At 39.4% G+C, this 21,414-nt stretch overlaps 2 protein-coding genes across 2 annotated transcripts; both read left to right on the plus strand.

Annotated features, from left to right (window-relative positions):
- The first annotated feature begins 340 nt into the window (after positions 1 to 340).
- Positions 341 to 9,457, plus strand: mfsd13a (major facilitator superfamily domain containing 13A). The gene is made up of 9 exons (XM_043254144.1): positions 341 to 493; positions 3,253 to 3,507; positions 3,993 to 4,072; positions 4,156 to 4,605; positions 6,334 to 6,454; positions 6,563 to 6,659; positions 6,802 to 6,973; positions 7,639 to 7,832; positions 8,062 to 9,457. The coding sequence occupies exons 2-9, from the start codon at positions 3,343 to 3,345 to the stop codon at positions 8,295 to 8,297; spliced, it is 1,515 nt and encodes a 504-aa protein (XP_043110079.1). The 5' UTR covers positions 341 to 493; positions 3,253 to 3,342; the 3' UTR covers positions 8,298 to 9,457.
- Positions 9,458 to 11,002: 1,545 nt separating this feature from the next.
- Positions 11,003 to 21,279, plus strand: trim8b (tripartite motif containing 8b). The gene is made up of 6 exons (XM_043253790.1): positions 11,003 to 12,847; positions 16,899 to 16,994; positions 17,328 to 17,561; positions 18,821 to 18,852; positions 18,973 to 19,088; positions 19,220 to 21,279. The coding sequence occupies exons 1-6, from the start codon at positions 12,272 to 12,274 to the stop codon at positions 19,861 to 19,863; spliced, it is 1,698 nt and encodes a 565-aa protein (XP_043109725.1). The 5' UTR covers positions 11,003 to 12,271; the 3' UTR covers positions 19,864 to 21,279.
- Positions 21,280 to 21,414: the final 135 nt, after the last annotated feature.

Below are 21,414 nucleotides of genomic sequence, written 5' to 3' on the forward strand. Positions count from 1 at the left end.
GAGTACATGAAAACAGAAAACACAAACCAAAAAATAATATGTATACAAAAAACACATAGGCCTACAGCCAGGGGGTGGGCTAAACATTATTCAAGCACGTTAAAGGACGATATGAGCCTGTCTTAACTGCTTTCTTAGTATGCAAACAAACATCGGCAAAAAAGTTTGTTTCTCGCATGTCCAGCTCTTTAGTACTTCGCAATGCTGCATTCATTCATTTCCTCCTCATTTATTTTACCGCCAAAATGATGTGCAATTTAAACGACGTAGTATACAGTATTATCAGGTTACTAAATAAGCTTGTGCCTGTTTGTACGTGTACAGATGGAGTGATGATGATGATGATGATGGAAGGAGGAGGGAAGACTCGTGACGTCACGGGCTTCCTCGTCCAACACATGACATGTTTCCATACAACTGTGAGTCCTAGAAAACGTTTACAGCGCCCGACCTGATCCTCAGGCGACTGCAGCTTTGACACCGGCTCCCAATGGTAAGCGTCTAACAGACGAACATCTAAAATCTCAGAATCGACCGGTCAGCCGGTGGAGCGGGTCCGTCTGCGGGCTGAGACTCGGTACACGTCGCGTCGCTCGACGTGAAAGCGGGTAGCCTGCTAGCGAGCTCAACTCAGAGCGGAATTAGTAGTTTAAAGGTTATTTTAGGCTTTAAAGCGCCGCGTCGCGGCTCGAAGTCGTAGTTTGGTCAGACGCGAGCGATTTTTTCCCCCTTCGGCTGTGATGCGACTCTGCGGTCGAATTTAAACGCTGTCGGTTAAGCGTGGTGAATTACTACGAGTAAAGTCGCTAACGTCAGCTGCTAGCGCTGATCTGCTAGTCGAGTGTTGTGTCGTTATGGTAGTGAACACGTAACGTAATCAAGGCGGAAACATTCGGTTGTGGAATGTGTTTTTAAACAATTATGTTCAGGAAAATTAAATGAAATATCGAAGTATAATTGTCGAGTTGAAGCAACCATTCCAACGTTTTCAGCTTAAACATCTATGTGTTGTGTTTTGAATCGGTGACATATTTATGTATTATTGAATATTGACTTGGAGCTGTCAGGAGTCTGATCAATGTGATCAATAGCTCTTTATGTATTAAAAAAGAGGAGAAAGCAGAGTACATGCGATATGAGTTGCGTCCATATACGATACATTAATGTTATATTTGTCGCTAATGTAAAGTAATAAAACGCTTAGTTTGGTGAGCAACTTAAAATAGATATTATATAATTTATATTACTGTGGTCTTTAGTGTCTAGTTAGAAATTAGAAAAGGCCTCATTATGGTCAATTATAGATTTTGACAATTAAAAAAATGACTTTATATATTGCAATGTAAAATAATTGTGTTATTCTTGTAAAAATATTATTTAATATAATATAATTTTTTTAAAAAGAAGAGGCATCATTCAATAGCTTATGACAAATAATATGTGTGTTATCTCAAGAAATTGCATGATTCTAAATTAATTGTTCCCTTCAACATTCCGATCACATTTAAAAAAGGCCTCATTATACTCAATTAAGTTTTTGTTTTTTTAATATAAGAACATTAAATTACATTTATATTTTTATTTATATGTAAATGATATATATCCTACGTGGCCCTAATGGTTATTCTATTCTTTTTTTCAGACTGAAAACAGACACAGAAACACAGTTCCGTGAAAGCTGTTTAGCTATTGTTTTTACAGTGTATTTGTTAAAGCACTTGTTTAAAAAGGGTGCGAATGTTTGATGTTTTAGTCAAGAAAAAGACTCTTCCGTCTACGTGAGAATAATTCCCACGCATCCTGTTGCTCTGGAGAATAGACACAGGTGGACAACCTGTCACTGTAACACAGCGCTGCCAAAACGCTGGTCTTTTGCTCCGTGCCACTTGATCTCTTGTTGGATCAAAGATTGCTGAATCGTATCGGCTGGGAAGCAGCCACCTGTCCTTTAGAAACGAGATGAGATGAGAAGAGAATCGCTGCATGCAACGCGATCCAGTGAAGTGTGTTTTGATTCACTGCTTAGATCAGACGGAAATCTGGCCTGGAGTAACAACTTCACTCGTACGTCGAGGGTAGTTTAACTGTTCAGAACTCTGATTCGTTGTTCTCTCAAAGAGCTGGGGGGCAAGGTTATTTTAAAGTTGTTTTAAGTATAAAAAGGGGGTGTTTTCAAAGAATCCCATGACTTGTGTGAGCTTGCGAAGTATGCGAACATCAGGTGTGCTACCCAGAAAACATTGTCATTTGCTTTTTGCCGTGCCATGTGTGCCAGGTTGAGGTTGGTGATATTTGCGAAAGGTTGTCACGGATGTCCAACGCTAAAGAAATAAAGGATTTGCTGTGCGTGAGGAAATTCACATGACTCTGGCACAATACAGCCTGCTCCACCCTAGTATTGGAAAGTGTTCAATATTTGATAGGAATCGCAGGCCTCGGCCTACACTAATTCTGCTCAGGTTACATCTCTCATCAGACCCCAGAGAAATCTCTGGACTGAATAACAGTGTTTGTTATTGTCGCCATTGAAGCTGGGATGAGATCATCCGGCTCATTAAAATCTAAAGTTCATGTGCAATTACACTTCTCTGCGAGATTTATGATGATTTTCTGCTAGAAATGGTTTTACAGGCACAATATGGAGGTGTGACCGGAAAGTACTGAAGAACTGCTCACATGACACTCTATAAAGAAGTCCAGACTGTTTTTGTTATTATGAATATGGAAAATGGGCTGCCTTCTTCCCAAATTCCCCATAACACTCTCAATGGAAATATAAGGAAACCATTTAAAGAGATTTTTCTTTCTGATTCATTTTTGATTTAGAAAAGGATTCATCTTATTTTGAAACAAATGAAATATGTTTTAGAATTTCATACCCAAAAAAATACAATTTACTTGTAAAAGTTGTGATTAAGCATCTTTGGTGACGTTTTTCCCCTAACTTTCCCCGACGTTATTATTATGTAAGCTCAGAAGGTTTCCGTCTTGTCTGGCTTTAGCTTGTTTTTCCAGATTCATATCAAGCAAAGTGCTGAATCATTAAAACATAGCATAAGCTGCTTGATAATGTAATACAGATGCTCGGTTTTCTCATTGGCTTGGCTGTTACGGTCCCTGAATCTAATTCAAGTAGTGGTAATTTTCGGTCTAAAAACGGCCGACAGACATTAAGCAGACTCAGTTTTTACAGAATAAGAGACTGCATGGTTTTGAACTGGTTGGTTTGTGTTGGTGTGTGTCTGTTTGCAGGGGTGGATAAAGCGATGACCCCACCCTGCCCGGCCTGTGGGACGTGTAGAGCGCTGCGTGGGCAGGAAGAGCGGAGAGAAGTAGCAAAGGATGGGAAAGAGGGTATGGGGCCTCTGCCAGGGCGTCTCGACGGCTGTGCTTTATGGCTCCCTGGCTCTGTTCGTCTCCATTCTTCACAATGTCTTCTTACTATATTACGTGGAGACCTTTGTGTCTGTTTACAAGATTGACAAGTTGTCGTTTTGGGTGGGAGAGGTGAGTTCAGTTACTTAAGATTCCGAAATTATTATTTGTAAAGGAAAAAAAGAAGATTCATAATGCATAATTGTGCCTATGATTAAAAATGTTTTAATAAAAAAAAATATATTGAATTTTTCCATTTTTTTTATATAGGCTTCTATTGAGCTATGACTAATTAATTAAATTCATCAAAAGTCAAAAATGGTTTTCAAACGTTTTTAACAATTGCTTTTAACATGAGTAGTAATAAATGTTACTTGAGCACCGTTGGTGTAACAATGCTGAAAGTTCAGCTTTTGCCATCACAGGAATAAGGTACATTTTAAAATGTGTAAAAATTGAAAGATGTTATTTCAAATTGTAAAAAAATAACAGACCCTAAATGTTGGAATTGTACAGTGTTTTGTGATCATTTGAAAATGCTTATTCATTATATTTGGCTAAAATGCTGATGTTTTAACGTTTTCTTTTCTGTTTGTTATGTCGTTTCTTTCTCATAGACTGTGTTTCTTATATGGAATAGCTTGAACGACCCTCTTTTTGGCTGGCTGAGTGACCGCTCATTCCTGAGCTCCCCTCAGTGAGAATATTCACTTTCTTCAAATCGGCAATCCATATTTCAGCAGGTACATGTCTCATGTAAATCTTTGTCTGACTCTTCAGGTCTGGGTCCCAGATCACGTCCCCCGAGGTGGTCCTTAAGCGTCTTCAGGCACTGTCCCGAAGCGGACCTCTCTTTGCCCTCTCATTCCTGGCCTTCTGGGTTGCCTGGACCTGGCCTGGACTGCAGTTCCTCATCTGCCTGTGCCTTTACGATGGTTTCCTCACGGTGGTCGACCTCAACCACAACGCCCTCCTGGCCGACCTGGCCGTGTCAGCACACGATCGCACGCGCCTCAACTTCCACAGTTCCTTGTTCAGTGCGATGGGCTCGCTGTCCGTCTTCCTCTCTTACTCCTTCTGGAACAAGGAAAACTTCTACTCCTTCAGACTCTTTTGCGTGGCTCTAGCCACTCTCTCAATGTTAGGTTTTTTTGTGGTTTCACGTCTCCTGCGGCACCGGTTTCAGAATGAAGTCCAGCTACGCAAGAACGAGAGCCAAGCACTCGCTGAGTAAGAGCGTTATTGTTTTGCAGAGCTAAATGTTACTCATCTTTAGCAGTTACTTTTCATCTGAAGCAATTTACACCATACTAATTGCAGAGCCGGTCCCCATGGAGCAACCTGGGGTTAACTGCCTCGCTCATGGGAGGAATGTTGATAGCGCTGGATGTGAACATTCAGTATTTGTGTTACCAGCACAGGAATGTTTCACCCAAAAATTTTCATTTTGCCATAATTTACTTAACCATGTATTTTTTCAACTTAGATTATTTTCTACTAAGTCGCTTTGATTTAGTGTTTTCTTTTTATCAGTTGGCATTTGATAGAATCCATGACGCCATGTGTCTAAACAAGATTTCCAGCAGAAATATAGGCCCACAACATCAAAAATGCAGCAGTATATTTCATTGTTTATCCTTGTGTTTGCCAAACCTATCTTGAGTGATTGCTTATAAAACTCTCTTTTTTAGTGTCATCTGACCATAGAAGCCAGGATTAAGTATTTATTATATAATTTTTTATAGAAATTCTTAATCATTGATCTGATGGTGGAAATGGGGATTTTTACTGCAATAGCTCTTTTCTTAAAGCCACTTCTTTAATTTGTGGAGCTCAATTATCTTTTGCTGCACATAAATATATTCTTTGGGTTTCCTTATTGTGATGGATGATTAAGGGAAATTGGTCTTTGTTTTTCCTCTTATTTATATTTCTCTGAAACAAGAAGCCATGGCTGGATAATTTCATGTTCATAATCACCCCAGAGTGCTCAAAATTGTGAATATGAATAAGAATGTACTTTAGAGATACTATACTCAGAGAATTTTTAAGGGTGCCAATAATTGTGTCCAACATTTATTTGAGAAAAACATTTGTTTTTCTAAATTCTTATTATCCAATGAAAGGTTAGATTTTTTTTTTTTTAATAAATGTTCAAAAGGATTAACAGTGCAATTGATTTTCACAGCCACCTTTGGTCATATTTACCAAGGGTGCTGATATGTACACATATAAACATATATGTGTAAATATTTTCAAAATATATGCTGTATGTGTGTATATTTACATATGAACAGTTTGTTTGCAAAAACGGGTAACAATTTTCAGAAATTATGTTTTTTTTTTCATTCATTGTGCATTCCAATTAATCTCAATTAAACTGCAGTTGACTAGATAAAAAAAATGCTAAATTAATTAGCTAACTAGCAATAAACAAATAAAACACAGTAAAAACATGATAGCATAATAAAAAACAAAGGGGTTTTGCAAATAAACTTCATATACATACTAAATATGCATAGTACACACGTACATATTATGTAAACAAAAACTTTTATTTTGGAAGTGATTAATCGCAGTCAATCATATGACAGTGCAAGTTGAGATACTTTGGTGCTAAAAAATTTCTAAATATAATAATTGCCTTTTAAAGCTGACAATTGAAGTCCTTAGTAATGCATATTACAAATTAAAAATGACATTTGAATATATTTACAGTAAGAAATATTGACTAAATATCTTTATGGAACATGATTTTTACTTTATAACCTAATGATTTTTGGCATACAAGAAAAGTCAGTAATGACCCATACAATATATTTTTTGGCTATTGCTAGAAATATAACAGTGTTACTTGAGACTGCTTTTGTGGTCCTGGGTCACATGTAAGTTTTCCACTCACCTTTTTTTTTTATCTCTTTTGTTGCCTCCCATTCTTCCTCCTTGACGTCCTCATAGACTGAGCGTCGGCCAGGCTCCTTTTACCTCACCTGAGAAGCCAGTCACTCTTGGGGAATATCTAAAGCAGCTGTCACGCCACAAGAACTTCATGTGGTTTGTTTCTATGAACCTTGTACAGGTAAATATGAGCCAGCATGCACAAAAGACAAAGCTAAAGCGGTGTTTTCTGTAATCATCCGGTTAGAGAACCAATTATGTGTTTTATCCTGTACCCCACCATCTCCAGGTATTCCACTGCCATTTCAACAGCAATTTCTTTCCTCTGTTTTTGGAGCACCTCCTGTCAGACCATATTTCTGCCTCGACCGGATCTTTCCTGTTGGGTAAGATGCAAAGAAATCATTCACATAAACCCAGCACATCAACAACGCAAGCTACGTCATTTTTTTGAGAGTTTCTTGCGCGTACCAAGGTATAAGATGTTTTGTGATTTGTATTTTTTTTTCCCTCCCTGTGACATTACAGGCATTTCTTACATTGCACCTCATCTGAACAATCTCTACTTTTTGACGCTGTGCCGGAGACTGGGTGTCTATCAGGTTGTCCGCTGGCTCTTCCTCCTGAAGTTGAGCCTCAGCGTGGTCATGCTTTTAGCCGGAGCGGACCACGTCTACCTGCTCTGCATCTTTATTGCTAGGTGAGAAATGAACTTTCCCTTCTGCTTTCAGACTACAGGTGTTCTGCCTCTATTTGTGATATGAAATTCAAAACATTATCAATGTTTCAGTTATTAGTTTTTGTTTAAAAGGAGCAGGTGTTCTTTTGTTTGCTGGCAAAACCATGTTGGTTCAAGTGACTTGAAACAAAGAACTTTTATCCATGCTAACAGACCAAGGGCACGTGCGGAGAGAAAACACACGTGTCCTCTCTGTATTGTTACTGTGAACTGTATGACATTGAAAAAACAGGGAGAATAGATCATCTTGAATGTTGCATAATATTGATAAAAAATCTTTATCTTCTTAAATGTACTGCATATATCGTCATGTCATATTCATTCATGTTAAACCATTTTAAACTAATTGTTGTAAAAATGACTTTTGAAGGTTTTGAAGAAATAATTTGTGGTGATAATGTGCAAAATGATTTACAATTTAAGTAAAATGTCTTAATTATTATGATTATGTACATTTCTTCATGTGCTAAACTTCTAACTTTGATGAAAAACACATCATATTTTAATTTATGTTGACGCTAGTTGATTAATAAAAGGATGCTTGTTAGACTGAACAGATTTAGACCATCTTTCCTCAGCATTGTCTTTTATCTGTGTTTATTATTTTGCATTGAATCTTCCCACAGTAATCGCGTCTTCACAGAGGGCACATGTAAACTTCTGAACCTGGTGATCACAGACTTAGTGGATGAGGACTTTGTGTTGAACCACCGTCAACAAGCAGCTTCTGCCCTGCTCTTTGGTATGGTTGCCTTGGTAACCAAGCCTGGCCAGACCTTTGCCCCTCTTATTGGTACCTGGCTGCTGTGTCTCTACACAGGTGTGTGCGCAGTCAATTAATATATTAATTACATTTAATTATTTAGCAGGTGTGTGTGTGTGTGTATTCAGTATTCAGTGTCACATAATCCTTCAGAAATTATTTTAATATGCTGATTTGTCACTCAATAAAACTCTGTTGCGCTGCCTAGTATTTTTCTGTGCAAACCACGATAATATTTGTTTCAGGATTCTAAAAGCGCATTTGTGTCTCATCCCTTATTTTCCAGGATATGACATCTTTGAGAGAAACTCGATGGCAGAAGCACCAATTGCTGCTCCTGTGGTCCCCGTGCCACTTCGTCAGGGTTGTTTTTACCTGCTGGTGTTCGTGCCCATTTCCTGTGCCCTTCTGCAGCTGCTGGCGTGGTCTCGCTTCACTCTACACGGGCGAAGACTACAAAACATCAAGACCCTAAGGCAAGGTGCCCAACACAGCCACCTCATTGATGTCAAGGCTATCTAATGTTCTTGTATTCATAGAAAGAGGAAAGAAAGATGAGTCGTGGACATTCCCCAAGACCAGGCGTGCTGCCAACAGACCCTGAATGGAGAATGGTGACGCCAAATACTGCAAAAGACACTCAAGACAGAATGTATGGTCCCGTATAATCAAAACCTGCCTTAATTTGCTATTTTTGCTAAATGTTAGGTATGTATATTGAGTATATGACCAAAAATGAATGGACCATTTAAACAATCTAGCGGTTTGGGACTACGTTGAACTGTACTGCCCCCAAGCCTCCTGTTCTGAAGTCTCAATGTATAGTTATATGGGTTTATAATCAAGCCAAATCGAATCACATCTCCCTTGCCTGTATGTTTTAACTTTATGTGAAAAAATACACTGTGTTCTGAGAAAGGGCATGTTTACAGTAAGTTCAGCAGCATTCCAGGGATACGTGATGCGGAATTGCATGGATATTCTGTGGTGTTTTCTTTTATACTGTCAGGACTTATACATTGTCTTTGTAATTCGGCCAGATGTTGAAGTTGTTTCGTGGCCAGTAACATCTGTTTTATATAGCTTTTTGAAATTCATTCAGTTACTCATTGCTATCAATGATTTTTATTACAAAATATTATAGTTCACATGAACTTAAATGCAGACTGTGCGTTGTACTAGCATGTATAACTAACTTATTTTTGTACCAATTGTCCAATTTCACTTTATTTTTGTGTTTTTAGAGGCAGAGTTGTCAAGATGGTAATTCATTCCTTGGCCAGTCTGAAATACAAATTGACAAATTACAGAAATAGTTTTATAAAAGAGTTTTCCAAATTAAAATTTGTATTGCCAAATTTATATTATTAACTTTTAGTAAAAAATATTTTCGAGGCATTCGTGAAATTGCATTTCCTGTATGATCATTGCAAAAAAAAATTATAATATTTTAGGCCTTAGATGATTCGTTTTTGTCCATCAGCTACTGGTTGGGGCACAATAAGCACATCTGATATTTTATTATTTCATGGTTATTTATTGTAGGAAACATTGCAGTTATTTTAAATGTTCGCATTTTTACACAAATGTGTCAGAGTATGAGCTGTGGCTTTTAGTTATTTCAGTGCTTTTGCCCATTGTTTCAATAATTTTGCTTGCAAATAAATGTTTTACAATAGTAATGTCGTGTTCTTGTTCTTGTTCTTGCTAAATGCATGCTTTGAAACAGTTTTTAGTGACTGGTTCAGCATCAACCCATTTTAAACTCAAAAATACTTCAATCCATTCATCCAAAACCAATGTGCAAGTACATGCTGGTCATCAGGTTTCACTTGGTACTTAGATTTTGACACTTAAGCACTGATGTTGTGTATGTCACAAATATAAATACGTATAATCCTGGTGTATGCATATAAATACCTGAATGATCCAACAAAATGAGGCACCACATGACTAGGTTAGCTAGGTGCAGGTTTCGAGTTACTTTGTATAATTGGTTCCCATGAGGACAGAGCAAGCAGAAGAAAAAAAAAGCCTCGAGAGCTTTCTGTCCTTTTGTCTAGCAGATTGTGAGATAATTGGGATTGTTTATGATGTGTAATAACATTTACAGTACGAGGACTGCTTGTCAACTTAAAAAACACTTGTTAGAGATCTTGAATGTGACATTTTTTCCTGTACTGTCTATGTCACCTGTCGGATATTTGAGTAGTTTCCTATGTGGGAAGGACTGGATTATGTCAGCGAATTTAACAACTTCATGTCATTACAGCTCGAGGAAGAAATCCCCGTAATCCCCCCATCTCACCCATTCCCTGAACTGATCATGTTTTTGGTAATGACGAAGCTCCTCTTAAAAGGGCAACAACAACTCATTACTCAAAGAAACCTATTCACTCCTTGCAATGGGAAATTAGAGCTGTGTATGTGTTGACATTCTTGATCTTTCGGTGATAAGGATAATGAAACCAGCCAGGTAACAAATTTAAATTAGCAAAATAACACTTTTATTTTTTTTAAAAAAATAAATATGGCCCATAAATAAAAGTGGGTCCATTTGTGTATATAAAAAAACTACTTTCACATCACTGTGATCAGCTCTAGTTTTTTTCATGAACAAGCCATTGTATTTTAACTAATGTTTAGTGAACATTGTCATTCACTTCTAAGCACTGAATCATATTTTTTGCTCACTGTGTGAATCTACCATTTGAAGCCTTTCTTTTTTCCCTACTTTTATAGACTGTAAAACCAGCCAATAATTTGGCAGACACACAAATGTTAATAAAAAAATAATAATAAAACTTGTGAATGATCTGCACAAAATGATATACACAGCTGGCCGAGTTAGATCACTAACACTAGGTACTAACAGTAAAATAAAAAAACTAATAATTATTAATTTTAAAATAAAAGTGAAATGCCAAAAGCACAAAACAGAACGACTAAAAATTCAAATAAAGTTATAAAAAAATATAAAGCTCGATAAAAAGTTCAGTTTTATATAGATAATAATTCAAAAATGATCAATGTACGAGTCATTGAATGGTTAATTCGAACGAACGATTCAAAGGATTCGAGTCATTGGGATGATTCAAAATCCCCACTAATCTTCGCGTTATTCCCCGGCTGTGAATGCCCTTTTAAACAAAGCCCCGCCCCGCTGCGCGAAGCCCCTCCTTTTGGCATGTCAAAACTGTGATGAGTCACGTGATTGGCGGAGTGGTCGCTGGGAGGGGAGGAGCGAGTGTGAAGCTCTGTGTGTATTGAAACTCTCTTTTCTGTCCCTGCATTCCAACCCTCATCAAAGCCCGAACGAGAGAAGAGGAAAAAACCATAAATAATACCATGGTGAGATCGGCCCGGTTTGAGGATCGACCCATGGACGCGCGCTCTCAGGAATCGGCCACGATAGGACTCGGAAGCAGCGAAGAAACACACGCCTGTAATCCACTTTTGATTTCTTTCAAGCACTAAAGCGAGAGAGGCTTGATGGGGGCCAAACAGAGACGTTTTCTTTTTCATTTTTAAAGAGGGACGCAAGATGGCAGATGACAGACTCCAGTAGCGAGAAGCGCTCCGTTTCGCTTTAAAAATCTGAAGGGCTGTGTGTTTATTTTTGGAGGTGTATCGGAATAAGACTTCGTTATTTTTTTCTCGCCCGAAGAGATCAAAGTGAAGGCACTCGGCAGTCCAGTTTTCTCTAGACTTGGTTACATACCAGTGTATGTTCTCTCTATGTTCCTTTGTTATAATGAGGGGAAGTGTCGTATGCGCGTAGTCTACACATATGTATTACAATTGACCGATTGGTCTAGTTACGATCGTTGTTTTCTATGAAATCCGAATTCATAACGCCGCGGGGATGTGCGATGTGAATATTTTAACGTAAAGCGTAACGTACGTCTGTAGAACCATTATAATCCTCTTTGGGAGTAAAATCCATGTCAGTGTGATGCTATGTCAAAATAGCAGCGCTCAAAAACAACAAAAGCCTTGTCGTGAGGATAATAATTTACTTTTAGCAGCTTTTATTAGTCTCTCACTCGAAGCTGCTCTCGAAAAACGGCCTATCAACGTGTCTTTACCTAGTGAACGAGGAGCTGTCAGGCTGGTCGTCGGCAGACTGGATTATTCATAGTCGTCGTACATAACTAGTGGGCGCAGGAACTGGCCATACATGTAGAATATGAACTAGTGTGTTGGCATTTAAAGTCACAAGACAGAAAAGTCCACTTTAGTGCTGTGGCAACAAAATTCTCGCCGACGCCTACAGTTGACACGAACGAATGAAGAAGTGGGTGGTGTAATGATGTTGCCTTGAGCTAAAGTGTGCTCAAAGTATACTCTCCTAGAGTATTCGCACTCTCGTTGGCACAAAAAGTTGAGGTTTGTGGGAAAAAGCAAGGTCCTTGTGGTTCCCACACCACCCCATTTCAGGTACCGACAGAGGAAAACCTATTTTATGCAGTTTTTGCCTTGACTTGTGAGCATTAATGATGGCTGAGAACTGGAAGAACTGTCTGGAAGAGGAGCTCATATGCCCTATTTGCTTGAACGTGTTCTCGGAGCCGGTTCAGCTCCCTTGCAAACACAACTTTTGCCGCATGTGTATAAACGAGGCCTGGTCTAAAGATACAGGAATGGTTCGCTGTCCCGAATGCAACCATGCCTACAGCCAAAAGCCGGCTCTGGAGAAGAACCACAAACTGTCCAACATCGTGGAGAAGTTTAACGCGTTAAACGTTGAGAAGACGCCGGCGGTTTTGCACTGCATTCTGTGCCGACGCGGCCCTCCGCTTCAAGCCCAAAAGGTTTGCCTCAGGTGCAATGCGCCCTGCTGCCATTCACACGTGCAGACCCATCTCCAGCAGCCCTCTTCCAACGCTGGACACTTGCTGGTGGACGCGGAGGACGTGCGGGCCTGGAGCTGTCCACAGCACGACGAGTACAGACTTTATCATTGTGAAACCGAGCATGTGGCCGTCTGCCAGTACTGCTGCTTCTCCAGATGTGCTACCAACCACGGCCACGCGGTGTGCGATATAGAAGTCAGACGTAACGATATCAGAGTAAGTGGTTTCAAGTTCTTGTGTTATGTTCTACATTGTGTTGTTTTACTTCCAGCTAAAGGTCGTCGTTCACTTCTGGGTTTGGCAGAGATGACGACGAGGTTTATCGATGCAGTTGCTAACTATTCTGTCCCCTTCCCCCCCTTTTTTTTTCTTCCATTTGAATGATAAACAATTGGGTAGAGCTGCAAACAATACCGAAGCTCTCCTTTGGGCTTATCTTCCCAGCACAGGTGCATCCTTGCGTGGCGTTTTGGGGAGGGGGAGGACTGCGACTGGAGAATTTAATGATGAGTCTTATTTTCTGTGGCACAGATGAGGGGAAAAGGCCAGATTTGGATTTAATTTACCTTTAACATCCTCTTGCGTTTTCCTGGTTTGCTGCAACAAAACAACCTGAATTGTCTTGTTTTAATTAATCGACATTGCACACTGCTCTAGATGTTTTTATAGCCTTTTCATAAACCTAAAACCAAACAAAATTCACAGACAGAATGGAAACCGCTCAGATATTGTATCTGCATCAAATATCCCTTGGGTTAGTGGTGGATTTTTCCCCTTTGCAGTAGCTTTATATGTGTAAGAAGTAAAGCCTCTGATTTGATTCATGCGTATGCTGTCAGCATAATTTCCATTCATGTTGATTATATAAATCATATGCCATCAGTTATCCCAGACATTTCCGTGACAGGACATGTTGGCAATGACCAATCAATCTACAAAATGAACCTTTGTTGTGTCGTAACCCAAGCTATTTGAAACCATGCCTGTTTGGGATGTTTCGGGATTTTCAGACCTCTATTTCACAGGTAGTCCTTGTTTGTGGATGCTAAGTTTACCGTCTTTTGATGGACACCATTTGTCCTTCCATGTTCATCTGCTACAAGGCAAAATGGCTCTGTCTGGGGCTGTAGCTCAGGGCAAGGTTGCAATTGCCTCTTTCACTCTGACCTTGGCGGAAGAGACGCTGGTTTGAAATGACAGTGATTTTGAGCACCCTACCCCCATTCCCCCTTGAGAGAGGTCCGTCCTGGATGGCAAGCCAGCACCGCTGCCATGAGGTATTAGGTTCCACCCTCCAGGCTTCTGCCGGCAGCCCGAGCTCATCAGTCACTACAATTAGGCCATGGTCTTAGATCCTAAAGCTTCAAAGACATTCTCTGTCTCCATGCGGTTTTCTGCTTCTTGACCTTTCTTCTGTTCCTGATTGTTGATGTAGATAAACACCAATTTAATCTGTAAAGGAGTAGATGGTACAGAACTTGTTTTCAGAAACCAAACGCATACTGTTGGCTATTGTGAAGCACGTCGCAAAATTCACCACAGATTGAAGAGAGAGTTCAACCAGAATTAAAATTGTCATAAATTATTCATCCTCGTCCATGTTATTTTGTTCCTCTGCAGAACCAAAAAAGATGATATTCTAAAAGAACATTTTGCCTCTATAATAAAAGTCAGTGGGGTCCAAAAACAAAACTGGACCCAACTGACTTTGTGTGTGGACAAAAACCCATTAAGATGTTATTCAGGATGCAGGTTTTTACCAGATTTCTATTTTTGGTTAACTATCCCTTTAAATTACCGCAGTAAGTGACTTAATAGGGAGAAAATGGCTCCATATGGCTTTAAATTATGCGCTCTAAAAATGTATGCAAGATAGATCTCCTGCTGTGCTAAGATGAATATTGCACATCATACTGTAAATATGTGTCATTTTTGGTAACGTAGATGTTAGTCTAGCCTGATTCACTGCCAAATCCAATTCCTTGGATGCAAATCTTGGTAATGGATTTACGCCACAAGAAAATCGGTTGATGCACAAGCGCGATACACTAAAACAAGTCCGTTTACCCAGTATCATGTGATTGTGGATCCAATTTGTCATACGCTCAACAAACAAAATCTGTTGAAAGGAAAAGGTTTGGCTGCGCGTATCATCGGCAGTGATTGATGTAGTTCATTTGGCACAGAGGGTACAGTCAGCTGTTATAAGCGTCTGTCAGACGGTGTGATTGAAGATCATTAGTTTGCAGCGCATCCCTCTCTGGGTCTTGCGTTTGTCCTGTACTGCTGCATTCTGAAGACTGACATTGATTCCCTTTGTTTTTTACTCTTTGTAGCCGAGATGAATCAGAATTATATAACAGCATTACTCTTGAGCGTGAAGAAAAATACCAAAATTGACTTCTCCTGCTTGTACGGGAATACCTGTTTTGTTTAATCTTTCATCCCGCATGTGAGGTTATTAAAATTTGACGTCACGCTACTGAATTAGATGTGCCCTCAGTCAACTTTGGCAGCGCAAGCCCTGTTTTTTGCCTGTTAGCTTTTGAGCATAAAGTGGCTTGATGTGGTTGAGGTTTGTCCTCTTTCTACAGGAAGCAGTTTTATCTGTGAGCTAGCCTGCATTCATTACGGAGCCTTGCTCCAAAATACACACTCACAGGGTCAACACGATTTGTCTCTGCCTTGGACGCAGACAAAGACAAAATGGGGAAAGACGGTGTGAAATGAGCCTTCCTTCTATCTCGTTGCTCTCCTCTATGCTGTCTTTCCTTTTCCTCCTCCTTTTTCCTCCCTCATATTCCCCTCTGAATATACAGATATGAAAAAAAGAGCTTTGTTGCCATGACAGCACCCCCACCTTCTTTTTGGTGACTGCCTCTTGCACGAGGCGTTTGTTTAATTAAAACTAATTTGGTTTGTTCCTTAGGTACCACTGAACTTCTGTTAGGCGTCGCAAGTCGTTTGTTGATTGTGTTTTTTTTCCCCCTTTGTTTGCCATTGAATATGAAAGGAAAATAATTGAAATTCCTCTTCAGCCACCAGTCCTTCTCCGAGGGGCCTTGACAATTGCATTCATTGAAAAGAAAGGAACAGGAAGTTAGCAAAGTTACATTTGTGCCATTACAACAGAAGTGACTTTGTATCTTTTTGTCTCAGTGCTGCGTATTCTTTATGTAGTTTTTAAAAGACAAGAATATGCTAGTTAACCAGAATACTAGATTCTTCAATCATTGTCTTGGCAATAAAATAAGACTTGAATTGATTTTCTGGTATCCAGAATTCTTACAGCATTAGACATGTAGAATACTGATTCTTTCATGAGTATTCTCTTTGCTGCTTATTGTTTATATATGATCTTTGAGCTGAACTAAATATTGTAGATTTATTCTTTGTACTGGTGATATATAATTAAGCAACATAGTGAATATTGTGATTTATTAAATGCCCATCAAGTTTCCCCCGGAAACGTCATTACAGTAGTTTTGTGATTCTTCCTTGCATTTTCAGAATGATATTAAGACATGTTTTTAAAAGTAAATGATTAAACGTCTAGAATAGCATAATACGTTTTTTTATTTTTTTTATGTCTGTGACTGAAAACTCTGAAAGATTAATTTGCTTTACCACTTGGTAAATATTGCTGTTTGAAACTGTGTTGTTGATGTGAAGTATGCAAATGAAACCGATTAAATATCATTCTTCTTAGCATTCAGTTCTCATGAAACGCACATTTCATGCACTAATTTGTTATTATACAGTGCCATGCATACAGAGGAAATTCCTTTGTCCTGAAAACCACGAACATTTTTACCAAATTGCCATTTCCATTCTACCTCAGGTCATGTCATTTCATAATATTTTGGAAATGGCAGTGGTGGAAATGGCATTTTTATAGTGAGGAATGAATTTGGCTCGGGTAATTTCATAGCCAGCATTTTGTGTGTCCAAAATACACAAATAATGTTTACACATTTTGCATATTTTTTGCATAATTGCATACAAATTGCATTGCAGATTGGAAAAGACATAGAAAAATGTTCTCATCACAAGCGACGTTTACAAGCATGGTCTTCACGCACAATATTCTTTTAAAGTTTTGGAGCAGTTTGTTGCAAAATGGTTGATTGTGGTGGAAGATGGTTTATGATTGATGTTTGTTTTTTTATGTAATTTTTTATATATGGATAATGGATTACAGTTACCATCCGAACATGGCCAAATATTCTGATTCAGCCAAATCAAATCTTCTCTTCTTGTATTCTAGCAAATGCTGATCAAACAGCAGGATCGTATCGAGGACCGGGTTCAGGACATAGAAGAACAGCTCTACAAATTAGAATCTGACAAATGTCTCATGGAAGTAAGTGCGAAACGTTGTACATTGACGAGCTAAATCACGTTATTATTATTAACAGAACAACTGCATCCTTTGCTTTGCGAGCTTTGGAACGAAACACTTAGCTTTTTAATACCAGACACTCTTCCTATTACTGTGATTAATGACCACATTAGTACATTCGTACAGGTCTGAGATAAAGGTTATGCCTAGTTCTTGTACCATAACGAATCCGGTACCTCAGTGGCTCTTCCTAATCATCCATATCAGATGCAGTCTCTGCTTAGCCCCTATTGTTAAGACAGAACAAGACTTGCATAATAAGTTCTGGTTTTGTGCTGATCTGTGGAACCTCAGGACAAAGTGCAGCACCTGAAGGAGGAGGTGCAGTTGCAGTATCAGAAAATGCAGCAGCTCTTGGAGGAGGATCTGGGGAAGACCCTGGAGGTTCTGGATAAGGCCCATTCCAAGTTCTGCCAGGAGAACTCTGCACAGGCCCTGCAGCTTCACCAGAAACAGCAAGAGGCTAAGAAACTGCTCAGCTCCATCCAGATGGTTTTCGATAAGGCAGAGGACATCGGTTTTATGAAGGTGACCTGACTTTTATTGCTGTTGTCAATACTACACAGCCTGTTTTTGTTATAAATGGTGACATTTAGCCGTGTTTTAAAGTGCCTTTGCCTTTTGTCGTGGTGAGGATGATGAAGAGCATTTTCCTGCCAGGCTGTTATGAGTGGACTCAGATTTATTGTGAACTGTAACAGTGTAATAGATGCTAGAAAATGATTATTTTTGGCTCCGTGTATAATAGGCATCCATTTTTCATGTGCTGGATACACAGTTCACCTCTCTGCAATCTAGGATATATTAAGCATGAATATCATTTTTAGGTTGGGTTTTGCTGTTTAGATTTATGGATATAAAGTCAGAATTGACTATATGTTAGTATTAAGGAAAACTATGCGATTTTAAAAATGTTCATGAAATATAGAGTACATACAAATTTTATAGGGGAGGGAAAGATGCAGTAAACCAAAAGGGATACCAAAACAAAGAGATGCTATAAATTTGGCATTTTAATCTCCAAAGAAACTCCTTTTGTTATTGTAATGAAGCAAAAAAGAACCAGAATAGATTTTTTTTTTCCCCCACCTGTCAACAGTCTGCTGCAGACATGCATGTTCCAGATGCGTTTATTATCATCTTGTCCTCGAATTGCTTGTGTTCACTGCAGTCTTATTTTAGCTTCTCGCATTCAGTTGACTTGCAAAAAAATCAGTTCTGGAATTGTTTCGCTTTATTTGAAGTGCCAAAACCCACACAACAATTTTGTTTTGCAAAAACCCACACACAACACTGGTGGGTGGGGCCTGCTTATTGTCTAAATCTATATTTGTCATTTTTCATTACCACTATAAAGCTTAAAATAAAGTTCTGGTGCTGATACACAGACAATTTCCATATATAGTATTTTATATAGTATATATATAGTCCTTTTTACAAAATGCAAATTATGACATACTATTGGCACATAATATAATATAATGCAATTCAAGAACATAATTTAATCACATACTATACGTATGAAAAAAAAAAGAAACATTATTTGCATTTTGTCTAGTACAATGTACTATTAAAATAGCATACATTTTTTTTACGTTTTACCTTTTACAAATAGAGACTGTGAGAATGGTATACTAAACAATGGGGAGAAAATATCTGTGCAAAAAAATTTCTAAAATACAGGAAATTTTTTTTAATATAGCTGTTGTTTTATCTTGTGTATTATTTTATGTGCCTGAACCGTGTTATTGAAAAAAATACACATAAATGGTTTTTTGTCTCTTTAGAACACAAAATCTGTGAAAATACTAATGGACAGGTGAGTCACTGCAAAGTTTTCATGCATGTATCATTATCATAAGATTCATTAGTCTTAATTCCCATCCTATCATTGTGTTAAGTATAAACATTAACTGGCATGGTTAATTTTTTACTCTAGGTCTCAGTCATACGTGGGCAGCACATTGTCACCGTACAAAGTGGGCAGCCTCAACTCCAAACTCTTTCTGTCTGAAATCTCTAAAAGAGAGAAGAACCTCTGCAAGATGCTGGAAGGTATGCATGAAAAAAAATACATATGTTCAAGTATTAATTATATAAAACCTTCTGAAGTTGTATCCAGCTGCTCTTATTTTTTTAATAATTAACCGTTTCTCTAACTATTTTATCATTCGTCTCATTTCCAGCTCCGTTCAGCGCTCCCGCAAACTTTTTTCAGAGTATTCCGGCGTACCTGTGCGAGAAGCGCAGGCACTCGGTGGCGTTCCCTGAAGGCAGTGGCAGCAGCCGAGCAGGCGCTAGCTTCATGGACTCTTCCTCCTCATCAGGCCCTGCGGCTGCCAAGCAGCCGTGCCTGAGTCTCACTCAGGGCTCTGCTCCAGGCGAAGGTCAGTCCTCCCAGCAAGCTCTAGGGCCGTGTGGCTCCACCCAACACGTAGGAAGCAGCAGCTCAGCCTCGGGCTCTCAACCCTTACCGCACTCTGCCTCTGTGTTCCCGCACTCCCATTACCCGAACGGCAGCTCCTCCCAGCTGCCCCAGTACGGAGCGCGGAAGATCCTGATGTGCACGGTCGATAACTGTTACTGCTCAGGGGTGCCCTCCGTGTCCAACCACCGTGGACATCCGCCCTACCCTCGCTCCAGCTCTTTCCCCTGGCCGGTGAGCTCACAGGAGTACTCCCACGCCCCTCTGCCCTCAGCCCCAGCCATGTCCCAGTCTCTCCAGAGCCTGTCCATGCGCGACTGGATCGACGCCTCTCAGTCGCACAGGCACACTGACTTCTACAGCCTCTACGGCCAGTCTTCCACCAAGCATTACGTCACCAGTTAACCCCTGCTCCAGTGACTGCTGCCAGTCACCAGATGGGGCATCTTTTTCCGCTGAGAGATGTCTTAAAGAGATGCATGTGGGGCATTTTTATACGCAGACCTTATCAATCATTTAGAACGGAGTCGCTGCCGAAGTCCGAGAGCAGTGAAAAAGAAAGTTAATATCACAAAGTCAAGCATAGCTTTGCACATTATTTAGGCACTAATGGTGTTGTGATTATGTACCATGAACGCAAGTTGCTCTTCTAAAAATAACACTCAATGTTTGTAAGAGATGCGGAAATGACGGAGGACACTGTCGTTTGTCGAATCATCAATAATGTTGCACTTTCTTTGTAAGACCCAAATTTCGCAATTACCGTTGACTCATCAGGCGAAACGATGGAAGTCAGCAGTAAAACCATTAAGTCAGCTCTTAATGAAATGGTTTAAGGCGATTTACTGTTGAGAGAATTGTAGCCCACGACGTTTTATTAACCTCACATGGTTGTCGTTTGTTAGAACACCCATGTGCAAAAACTCTGTATAGTTGCCCAGCCTTCCATATTTCAGCTTTGTTTAAATTGGAGTCTGTGGTCTTTTTATTCGTCACAAATAGCACAAGCACATGTTAATTTGAAACGTTTATTAACCAACCCGGAAACTGGAACAGCACAGCATTGTCATCGCCGCCACTGCCGCTTGACCTTCCCTACTGAATGCAGCTTTTTAATGGAAATGCCCTTCACCTTGGTTCGCAGCCCTCCCCTTAGGCTTCCAAAGTAACCGAGAACTCGCCTCCACCCACACCCTTCAATCTGGTCCCCATCCAGACGGTGCTGTGTCTCTCTCTCACGCCCTTCAAAGCCACAGAAACACTCCCCTTTACATCCTGTATGTTAAACGCAGGATGCATTGGTTTCGCATTCTTTCGTTTACCCATGGCCTCTCATTATATCTGACTCAACAGCGGCTTCAGCGCAAACGTGTCAGCCGAAGATGAAATGGCCTGTGTTCAGAGGGTCATGGTGCACTTGATGCCTCTGCATTTACTGTCAATGCTGTAATTGTTCTTCCTTGTGTTTCATGCCGTTTCCGGCTCCAAGCAGCGGAGCCTCTGGCTTCCTGTTTGTTACTGAGTGCATGTGGAAAAGAGTTTATGAGCACTCTTAGAAAAATAATAAAACTGCTAGCAGTTATAAAATGACTTTTGAAACAGGGAATGAAGTTTTTGGTTTCGTTAATTTTTTTTTTTTTTATTTCGTTTTGTTTTTTAGATCTACTTAAGAGAAACATTGACCAATGAACGTTATGAAATTAACTGAATTCTTGGGATAAAATGGAGGGATTTTCTGTTGTAAATATTTTGTGAAATGAAAAAGAAAGACTTGTAATTTGGAAAGATCCTTGTTCAAATAAATGCTAATTTCAACTTTAAGAAGTCCTTTTTTTTCACAGTTTCTTTGTTTTTGTGCTGTATAATCAATCTTAACCCGAAGTTCTTTATGCAGACTTAAAATAGACCATATTGCTATGGTAACACTTACATTTGACACTTAATTTATATCTGTGT

This window comes from Puntigrus tetrazona, chromosome 12 (genome assembly GCF_018831695.1).
Source record: "Puntigrus tetrazona isolate hp1 chromosome 12, ASM1883169v1, whole genome shotgun sequence".
NCBI classification, from domain to species: domain Eukaryota; kingdom Metazoa; phylum Chordata; class Actinopteri; order Cypriniformes; family Cyprinidae; genus Puntigrus; species Puntigrus tetrazona.

Excerpts from the sequence above, each read along its gene's own strand:
- trim8b (XM_043253790.1), top strand. The coding sequence starts at position 12,272 with ATGATGGCTGAGAACTGGAAGAACTGTCTGGAAGAGGAGCTCATATGC. Across the intron at positions 12,848-16,898 it reads TCAGACGTAACGATATCAGA|CAAATGCTGATCAAACAGCA; the intron begins GTAAGTGGTTTC and ends CTTGTATTCTAG. Across the intron at positions 16,995-17,327 it reads CTGACAAATGTCTCATGGAA|GACAAAGTGCAGCACCTGAA; the intron begins GTAAGTGCGAAA and ends GTGGAACCTCAG.
- mfsd13a (XM_043254144.1), top strand. The coding sequence starts at position 3,343 with ATGGGAAAGAGGGTATGGGGCCTCTGCCAGGGCGTCTCGACGGCTGTG. Across the intron at positions 6,660-6,801 it reads GACCGGATCTTTCCTGTTGG|GCATTTCTTACATTGCACCT; the intron begins GTAAGATGCAAA and ends GTGACATTACAG. Across the intron at positions 6,974-7,638 it reads CTCTGCATCTTTATTGCTAG|TAATCGCGTCTTCACAGAGG; the intron begins GTGAGAAATGAA and ends ATCTTCCCACAG.